A 10,830-nucleotide genomic window follows, 5' to 3' on the forward strand; every position below is an offset into this window, starting at 1 on the left:
TATGTGATTATGAAAACACTTTTCCCTGGCCTGCAGAGCGCATCCTCTGCACTTTTCTTCATGCTGCCCTAGGATTGTCTGGTGTGCGATGCTCTGGCCACACTGGCCTTTCTTCTCTGCGTCTAAGATTTCACACTTTGCACTCTCACGTATCTCAAGTGGAACACAGCCTTTCTCTGTCTTCTGGATGACACTTTGCTTCTCTGGAATTTTCTCCATCATGCTGCTGTGCCTCACTCTAAGTGCAGCTGGTTCAAAAATAAAGCCCTCTGTAGGGTATAGAGATTGGGCCAGTTGCGACGGGAAAAAGTGAGAGGTAGAGCAATTAGGAACCTAGTGCAGAAGTCCAGGCCAGGGATGGGGGTAATTCGGATAGGGCAAGAGGAAATGGGTACATTCAAGACATATGTGGGGAATCATGTGTGAAGGATTTGGGGATGAGCGAAAGGGGACATCAAGGTGGAGTCTTCAGTTCCCCAGCAAGAAACAGTGTACACTGGCTGATATAGAAGACTTTAGGGCAAGGTTGGTATGTGTGTACAAATGTGTGTGAATGTGTCTGTGACCATACACCTGTCTAGTGTGATCATGCCTGTGCATGAGCATGGCCTATATGTGGATATGTAGATATAGTTCTGAGATAGGGTGATAGGGTCAGTTGGAACATGGTGAATTCTAAATGCTAATGGCAGGTTCAGATAAAAATATTCAGTATGAAAGGGCTCTAGAGTTAGAACCTACCAAACAAGTCCAGGTTGGAACTGTAAATGAGGAAGTTAACAGAAACCCAATAGTGGACAGATGGGGCTAACCAGGGAGCTGGTGCCGGTGGGTGAGGTGGGGTGGGGAAGGGTAGTGTAGACTGGGAAATAAGAAATGGTGAAGGGGTATTTCATAGGATTTTTTTCTTCCAAGCCGATTGATATAAGAGGAGATGCTTTCAGGAATGGGAAGCAATGTCAGAGGCTGGGGGAGCAGAGTGAGCTGAGGATAAAGCTGCTGCCATTTCCTTTGGCTCTCATGAAGCAGGCTCAGTGGCTGAGAAGGGCAGAGGTCAGATGGGCACTGGTCAGGCTTGGACCTATGACAAACATCCAGAGACAAGCATGAGATCACCCTGCTGGTAATGCAAAGATGGACCAAAAGGAAACTAAAAGAGAGACAAGAGCATGTGCTAACGGAAATAACCCAGTAGAGAGGTGGGGAAAGAGACTGCAAGAGAAGGCCGGGGGAATCTGAGGAACCTGGCAGCGAGGGCTGAAAAGGAACAGTTGGCTGGACACAGATGAGTAGCTTTGTGTCCCGTTGTACAGGGTAGTAGTTAGGTCCAGGAGGGCGTGAGAGCCCAAATCCTGGAACCTGACCAAGGAGCTCTTGAGGAATGCAAAGCAGGTCAGACTGCATTTGTGAAAGAGCTCTGTGGTGAACATGGTGAAGGACAGAGAAGAGCAGCATCACAGAGAACAAGGGTCCAGCAAAGATCTGGCAGCTGGAGGCACTCAAAGGAAATTCAGAAGCTGGGAACTATGGGAAGTGGCTAGTGCTTGGTGAGGGAGGGGACCTCCAGGGATCTTCCGTGTGTGTGTGTGTGTGTGTGTGTGTGTGTGTGTGTGTGTGTTGGGGAGGAGGTGAATGTGAATGCCAAAAGAATAGTGGGAGTCAATTAGAGAAGGGAAGAAAGAAGAAGAGGAGTTTAGCTGGGATGCTAAATGTTGAGTCTGAGAAACATCTAGAAAGGAGCTGGTTTGAAAGTGGAACTTAGGGTGGAGATGGTTGTGGTCACCTTCAGATGCGTGGTTAGCTGAGTCCATGATGTATCCCACAGCCCTCACGTAGGACATATGCCCTCTGTTGGTTCCAGGGCATCAGCCATGAGGATTGTATCAGTTGTATAAAGTTGTCTGAATGTACTGTGAAGGGCACTCGAATTGTCAGAGTCTTAGAAAATCTCTCTGGCATCAGAAGGACAATCTAAGGCAAGAGGGTGCTGCTGAACCAGAAATAGCACCAATGAGGAAGAAGGCATTTTCATTTAAAATTCAGTAGTTGAAGAAACTAAGGTGAGTTACAGCAGCTAAAGTCTGGAATTTCAACCTTTAAAGCACATGCTCATCACATAACTTGGGTATTCTAAGGATTTTGCTTTGTTTTAAGTGACTATTAAATCATATATGTTTTCCACAATCCAATGAGATATAATTTCCAGCATTATCATGTTTTGTTGGTCGTTGGTCATATGGCTGGTACATGACAGATCCAGGCTTTACACCCAGCAGCCTGGCTCCAAACTGTGCCCTAACCATTTCACTGACACTCAGGCTTGAACAGGGAGACAGATGCAAGGTGCTTAGGAAAACAAACATGTCAGCCCCACAGACTGTATGGCCTTACTTGAAACAGCAGCAGCTGGAGAGCAGGGAAGAGATGAGGGCATTTAGGACAGAGGATGACAAGAGCTTTGGGTAACAAACTTGAAGGAGGGCTTCAGTTGACACAGATAGTGGAAAGGATAAAATTATTCTTCAGAAATAACTTGTTCCTAACAATCTTTAACTCAACAAAGTTAGGTATTCATTTGTGGTTTAAACATCTTGGGTTACAGAGATCTGGGCCCTCATGACTAGTAGCAGAGTAAGAGAAACCCTCCAGAGTTTTCAAGGGATCTCTAGCATTTAAGATAATGAACCACTATAACTCTTTATTTTCCCAAAATGGGAAACGGAACTCATTTTCCAAAACTTATATAAAGTTGAAAACAAAGCCTGGCAAAGACAGTACTAAAAATTAAAGATGTGTTGAAGCCATGCTGCATAAAAGAAAAAAACATCTCTTGGAATCATTTAAACCAAGAGTGAGCCTGATCTGTTCTGACAACTGCTCCTTCTGAATTGTTTTGTTCTATCCTCTTGAATAAAAGGTCTCTTATATTAATTGAATAGCACATCAGTCAGAGAATGAGAAAGGAAGGTAGAAATTTGTCTTAGAGAATCTTTAACCAGAGTATACAAGGGAAGGAGTTATTTTTCTGACCCTACTAACTCAGGACAGCATACAGAACCACCGACATCATCAACCAAGCATGTTGCTTCCAATACTTGTGGGGGACACATGGCTTTCAACATTATTGTTGTTTTCAGTAATAATCTTAGGTCTAGTTGCCACATCTCACATATGCATTGTTCTGAGTCAGTGGCATAACTGAGTCACAATAGGGAACACGGTATAAGATAAACAATATGTGTTCAGCTTAGCTTTAAAGAATTAGTTTCATCAGGAGTCCAAAGCATGGTAAGATTGATTACATTGTCTTAAAGGCTAGTTAAATTTAAACAAGCTGAGTGTGCAGTTGGAGAACAGGTTGAACATAAAGTTCTAAATGATCTCAAAGAATATGATTAACTTGCAAAATTTCAATTTGTGATTCCCAGAAAAGTCATTCCCAAAATGTATTAATTCATATATACAAAATACTAATCAAATTTAACCAAGTATAAAAGGTATAATTCACTTTCACTGAATTTGGCTCATCTCTGAACTAAGAATAGTTTTTAAAATTTACATCTAGCAATAATTCATATTGAAAGAGCAACCACGATTATCTCGATACATGAAAAGGACATGAGAGGCAACTCTTGAGGAGCCCATGCCTACTCTAGGATGTGCACAACTGATCTTCTATGTGTCTTTTTCCCATTCTCTTAATGTCTGTGCTTGAATCTACAAAACCTTTGCTTACTAAACTCCAGTTCTGCTTCATAAAAAATGACATGATGAGGCTGGAGGGATTGCTCAGCAGTTAAGAGCACTGGCTGTGCTTGCAAAAGATCCAGGTTTGAATCCCAGCACCCAAATGGCAGTGAACAACCGTCCATAACTCCAGTTCCAGGTGATCTGATGCGTTCTTCTGTCCTCCTTGGGCACTGCATGTCATGGGTGCACTTACATATGCAAGCAATACACTCATACACATAAAAATAATAATAAATAAATGACATGATAAACAAGGTATTATATACAAATGAGAGAGAGAGAGAGAGAGAGAGAGAGAGAGAGAGAGAGAGAGAGAGAGAATCAGTTGCTCTTTAATATAGATACCAAGATAATCCAATAGGGGAAAATTAATCTTTCCAGCAGTTGAAGCCAAGACAATTTGATATCTGCAGTCTCTACCTCATGTCATATATATACATACATATATGCATACATGTATATATATACATATGCATATGTATGTATATGTGTATAGTATTTAAAATGGAAAAGTGTCAACATATGAGCTAAAGCTATAAGCTTAAGGAACCGCAGATGCAAACTCTGAGACTTGAAAAGATGTCTACACAGAAACTTGCATGAAATATTCATAAACAGCGTTGGTCATGATATGAAAATGTGAAACAAGGGGCTGGAGAGATGGCACAGAGATTAAGAGCACTGGCTACCTGGGTTCAGTTCTCAGCTTCCACATAGTACCTAACAACTGTCCTTAACTCTGGTTCTAGGAGATCCAATACCCTCTTCTGACCTCTGTGGGCACTGCACAACACAGGTGCACTTACATGCATGCAGGCAATACAGTCATACACATAAAATTTAAAAAATGATAAAATAAAAAATGAAATAAGCTACATGTCCATCAAATGATGAAGATATAAAACCAAATGGATATATCTGTATCTATACAGTATATATCTATACAGTGTAATATTATTCAGCTGTACTGAATAATATTAGAAATAAATGAGCTGATCCATGCTACACATGAATGAGTCTTGAAAACATTGGCAAAGTGAAAGGAGCATAGGTAAAAGACTGTAATGTATGATCCTGTGTCTATTAAATACCCAATAAGCAAATTACAGAGGCAGTAAGCAGTTGCCAGGGATCCAGTGAAGGGGAGGTAGGGAAGCGACTGCAAATATATGTTGCTTCTTATTATAGTATCAAAACATTCTGAAATTAGATAGGGGTAATGGTTACCAAAGTTTATAATTTATAATAAACCACTCAATTGTATGCTTGAAAAAATTAAATTTGGTGGCTAGAAAGATGGCTCAGTGGTTAAGAGTACTGGCTGCTCTTTCAGAGGACCCAGGCTCCTAGCACCCAAATGGTGACAAACAACAGTCCATGACTCCAGTTCCAGGCAATCCAATAATGCCCTCTTCTGACCTCTGTGGGCATTGCATGACATGGGTGCACTTACATGTATGCAGGCAAAACACATACATAAAATTTTAAAAAATCAAAAAAAGTTTATTAAAATGAATTTTATGGCATATGCATTATAGCTCAATAAAATATTTAATAAACACAACCATCATTATGGTTCACCAATGGGTCTTAATTCAATACAACTGGTGACTTTACAGGAGGAGATTATGCCACAGATCTCTACAGAGCAAGGCTGTTAGCTTTCTGTCACTGTAAGAAATAACTAGGGCAATCAACTTATGAAAAAAAAAGGTTTTTTTAGGTCACAGTTTTAGAGATTTCATCCCATGATTGGTTGGTCCTTTGTTTTGGGGCCTATGGTGAGGCAGATCCCTATGGGGGAACATGGAAGAGACCAGGCCCCATAGTTTCCTTTAAGGGTTGGTCCTTTGTTTTGGGGCCTATGGTGGGGCAGATCCCTATGGGGGAACATGGAAGAGACCAGGCCCCATAGTTTCCTTTAAGGGTTGGTCCTTTGTTTTGGGGCCTATGGTGAGGCAGATCCCTATGGGGGAACATGGAAGAGACCAGGCCCATGCACCCAGTGATTTAAAACTCTCTCTCTCTCTCTCTCTCTCTCTCTCTCTCTCTCTCTCTCTCAGGTGTGTGTGTGTGTGTGTGTGTGTGTATGCAGGTACACATGCATGTGAAGGCTGCACATGGAGTGTATGCCTGTGCATATGAGGGTCAGACTGGGTCAATCTCAAATGTCTTTCCTAAGCAACATCCATCTTGTTGCTTTGTTTGTTTGAGACAGGGTCTCCCTGTAGACCCAGTTGGTCTGGAACTTACTATGTAGGCTGACTTCATTCTCATGGAGATCTGCCTGCCTCTGCCTCCTAAATGCTGGGATTAAAGGCATGTGCCACCAAGCTTGGCATCCATCTTGGTTTTTTTTGACACAGGGCCTCTCACTGGGACCTGGGACTTGCAGTTTCCATGTCCCAGGGCTCCTTCTCTTTCTGCTTCCCCACATCTGGAGTTGAAAGTGTGTACTCCAGGAGCTGGAGAGATGACTCAGTAGTTAGGAGCACTGGCTGCTCCTGCAGAGCACCCTAATTCCCTTCCCAGCACCCACATTGCAGTTAACAATTGTTCATAACTCCACTTCCAGGGGATCTGACACCCTCTTCTGGCCTCCATGGGCATTGCATGACATGTGTGCACTTACATACATGCAGGCAAAACACTCGACACATAAAATATAAATAAATAAGTAAAAGAAAGTGTACACTTCCAAGACCAGCTTTTTACATTGTTGCTGGCAACAAAACTCAGGGCATTGTGCTTACATTCACTGCAAACACTTTACCAACTGAGCTATTTTCCCAGCCCCTTAGGCCCTATCTCCTAAAGGCTCCATCACTTCACAAGGGAACAATCCTTTAACTTATGGGCCTGGGGGAAACATGTAGGGTCTACACTATGGGAGAAGATGGCCATCAATCACCAAGAGGAAAGGCAGGACTCAGAAGAAACCAACCTGGTCAAGATGTGAAACTCAGACCTTGTTTTCAAACTTTTAACCTCTAGTTCTGTGACACAATGCAGTTCTGTTATTTAATGAGTCCTGCCTGTGGCACTTTGTGTCAGTCCGTGTGACTGAATCTGAGGCACAGAAGCCAGAGTAGGAAGGCTCTAGGGAGTGGGAGCCTTTCAGGTAGGGAACCTTCCTGGCTGAGGATCCTCAGAGGCACAAACATAAAGCATCCCTTTAGTAGTCTGGGGTGTAAATGCTGCTGAGTAGGCATAGACCTCAAGGAATAATCAGCTGAAGTTCAGCAGATTCAAAGGAAGTGGTCTCCAGTCAGCAAGCAGCTGTGTAGTCACATGTCAGGGTTTTCAGGAGGATTTGGGTGTGAGTGCATGGTTGCACTTAAAGCCTGCCATGTTTCCTGTCTGCTGAGACTGACCAGTATACCCCACCGGGAGAGCATCTAGATATATGGATGAGGAGGGTGCTGAGCTGAAAGATGAAACGAAGGTTTGTAACTGTCATGTCTAGATCACAAAGCCCGGAGAGCCTGTATGTGCATGTGTTCGTTAGGTGTGTGTGTGTGTGTGTGTGTGTGTGTGTGTATGTGTGTGTGTATGTGTGTCCCGTGGCTTTTCACTGGCACTGACCACTTAGCTTGAGGCAGAACACAGGAGAAAGTCCACAAATCATGCACAATTACCAAAGGCATTCACATTCTGTGCAGGGCATTCTGGAACCCTCCAAGTGCAAGCATGTCACTGTGAACTGAGGTGCTGTCAGTCCCAGGAGAAGAGTGTGAGAATCCCATGCAAATTCCCCATTGTGGCATTTGGTACTTTGTGCCCCATTCTTTTTTATGCCCAAGAACTCACAAAAACTGTGCTGATTTTAGTCACTGCTGCTGAAGTGATTTAAGCAACTTGAACATAAACATCTGCGTTTATAGTTGCCTTACAACTGAGAAACAGCACATTTATAAATTAAGCACATACACGGTTATAATAGCAATGAAAGTCTAACAGCAGTTGTTTTACATGATGGTTTAGAAAATCCAGTTGCTTCTTCTATTAGTTTATGACTGAACATGGCTGAGAGTGCTCTGGAGTACTGGGGTCTCACTGTCCTGTTCTGGAACGTGTCAGTCACTTCCAACAATCAAGCTGTCCACACCTCCACAGGACCATCCTGCCCGCTTTAGACCTCTGTCAGTTACCATCTATCACTTCTATAACCTTTCAGCTTGGAATTGCTCCAAGCTTCCAATCTGGGAGTCTTCACTTCTCTGCATGGAGAGTGAGATGAGATGCCTTAATTTTTTTTAAATTAAATTTTTATGCACTATCACCTTGTAGCCCAGGCTAGCCTCAAACTCACAATTCTCCCGCTTCAGCTTCCCAAGTGCAGGCATTACAGACACTACTGTCAGGCTGTGTAAAATGTCTTAATCTCCTATTTCCAAAGTATTAAGAGTTTAAAACAGCAATTTTCCAAAAGCCCAAGTCTTCAGTTTAGATAAATAAAACCTCAGAGCTCTATTTTACGACATTTTTGAAGTTGTGGGATCATTTTATACTAGTAACACAAAAATTGAAATACCAAAATTTGTATGCTAGATAACATGATATCTTAGATAACAGCTATAGAATCTTATGACCAGTATACCAATAAAATAAAACCAAACATATCTTTAATAAAATAAAACATTTGTGTTTTTGCATGTGTGTGTGTGTGTGGTGTGTAAGTATATGCCTGTTTGTATGTGGTCAGGGCAGAAGTGTCTAAGAGTACACATGCATGTGTGTGTGAATGTGTGTGTAGGCCCAAGGCTGATGACCAATGCCTTCCTCAATTGCTCTCCTCATGTACTGAGGCAGGACTCTTGCTGAACCTGGAGTTTACCTTTTCTGTTTAGTATGGGATGTAGGTCTGATTTCAGATCTAGTACCTATCTTCCAGAATCCTCTCCCCACCCTGCCAAGCACTGCCTTGGGCTACAGGAATGAACTGACAGTAGTCAGGATCAAAGTTGTCAGTTCACAAATTTCTGTGGCCAGAGTTGAGGAGATGGCTCAGTGGCTACAACAGTTGCACTGTAAGTATGAAGATCTGAGTTCAAATCCTCAGTGTGCAAATCCTCAGTAAATAAGTCAGGTATGGCTGGATGTGCCTGTAACCCCAGCACTGGGGGAGGGGGCAGAGACAGATGGACCCTTAGAGTTCAACGGCCGGTCAGTCTAGCCAAAATGGTGAGCTTCTGGTTCAGTGAGTGACTCTGTCTCAAGGCAAAAAAGAGGAGAGAGACAGAGAAAGGAGTTCAATGCCCTGTTCTGGCCTCTACATGTCCCCACATGGGTGCATGCACCTGCACACTCATGCACACCACACACACACACACACACACACACACACACACACACACTACACGTGCAAAGAAAAAATAAATCATGTGACTCATAGAACCCTGGACAGGTCTTATGACTACTTTGAGTCTCAGTTTACTCAATTGTAAAATGGGGTCTGGGGCCTTAAGGTAGGCTCACTGGCTCATGTATGCAAAATGCAAAATGGTTTCAATGCTGTTTTCTGGAAGGCTTGAAGGGATGTTTGCATTCTTGGACTGTAGGATTCATTTGACCCTGGACCCTGGTCCCAGACTGGGGGGCGGGGGACGACTATGGCCTCACACATGCCAGACAAGCAGTATATCACTGAGTTGCATCCCCACCCCGTTTTCTGCCCTTTAAAAAAAAAAAATCTTTTGGAGACAACAGCTTGTAAGTTGCCCAGGCTGGTGCTGAACTTGATTTCCCTACTTCAACCTCCCTTCTAACAGGGATATAGGCATATGCTACTAGGTCCTGTGTGTCCTTACTTCTTGCCCCTGGTGTTGACCCAGTAGCCCTGAAACTGACTTGCCATCAGTGCCTCCCAGTCTTCCACAAACTTGGCTCAGAGGAGGAGTTGCTGCCTCCATCTTGGCTGTCTGATGGTCAGTGCAGCCCCTGGGGAGCTCTGCTTCATGGGACCCAATGGGCAGATCCCATAGGGCTCACAAAGCCCACTGTCCTGAGCATCAGGAGTGGGTGGTACCTCTGGGAATTGCCCTGGTTGGGTCAGTACTCACCAATGGTAGTATCTCTCTGGATGTATGCCTCTCCCAACCTTCCTCAGTCCCTTTAAGTGGGAGGATGCCCAGCTTCTGCCTCCTCCCCCTCCTCTTTCCACTCCTTCTGTTCCTTCTCCTCTCCTCCTCTTTCTCCTCTCCCTCCTCCTTCCTTTCCTCCTCCTCCTCCTCCTCCTCACCTCCCCTCTTCCTCCCACTCCTCTTCCTGCAACTCCTCCTTCTCCTCCTCTTCCTCCTCTTCTTCCAGGCACCCATTCTCAATGCGGCCTCATCTGCTGATTGCTGCTCCTCTTTTCTGAAACCCCCCAAAGTCTACCTCAAATAACAAAAAATAATGATTGCTAACGTTCATAGTCAGGCCCTGCTTGCTAAACTTCAACTTGGCTTCATAAACACCCCAGAAGGGCTGGGACTATTGCCCCAGTACAGATGGAGGGCACTGAGGCACACGAAGGTTACAAACTCATCCTAGAAGGCCACCTGGAAAGCTTTTCAACATCTGCAAAACCAGGGGCAGGACGGTGGAATCCTGAATGGCCATTCTTTTCCTTGTTCCCACCTATTCTGAACCCTCCTCTGTACCCTTTAAATTTCCAGGGATCCCACCCAGCCCCCATCTCCTCCAAGTTCAAGGCAGCACTGGGGTGCTTCTCCATCAGCTGCTCTGGACCTCAATGAGAGCCCCTGGGAAGTGAGTGCCACAGGTCCAGGGTCGGTGCTTGCGGAGGAACCCCGGTCTAGCCTCCTGAACCCCTCCTCTTTAGCAATGACTTGGTCAGCTCTGCAAGCCTGGCGTCTCCAAGATGGCTCAGAGCCTCAGTTTTCTCATCCGAGACATGGGCGTGGTGAAAGGGGACACCCGACCTTCTGAGCCAGTGGATGTGAAGGCCGCTCCCCCAGCCCGGCGCGGACCCAGGGACCCAGCAGCGGTGGCAGGCGGCCGAGGGGCGGGCCAGCCCGGGGCGGCGGTGGCGGCGTTGGCGGCGGCGCTCTCCTGCGGCACAGCGCCGGACGGCGG

General features: G+C 44.7%; 1 protein-coding gene across 1 annotated transcript in view; it reads left to right on the plus strand.

Annotated features, from left to right (window-relative positions):
• Positions 1-10,615: 10,615 nt before the first annotated feature.
• Vstm4 (V-set and transmembrane domain containing 4) overlaps positions 10,616-10,830 on the plus strand; it is a 106,272-nt gene continuing 106,057 nt past the window's right edge. Inside the window, exon 1 of the mRNA XM_008834138.2 lies at positions 10,616-10,826. Coding sequence (XP_008832360.1) covers positions 10,616-10,826 — 211 coding nt within the window. The remainder of the gene's footprint in view (positions 10,827-10,830) is intronic.

Source organism: Nannospalax galili, unplaced genomic scaffold (genome assembly GCF_000622305.1).
Source record: "Nannospalax galili isolate Female #2095 unplaced genomic scaffold, S.galili_v1.0 scaffold996, whole genome shotgun sequence".
In the NCBI taxonomy this organism is placed as follows: Eukaryota; Metazoa; Chordata; class Mammalia; order Rodentia; family Spalacidae; genus Nannospalax; species Nannospalax galili.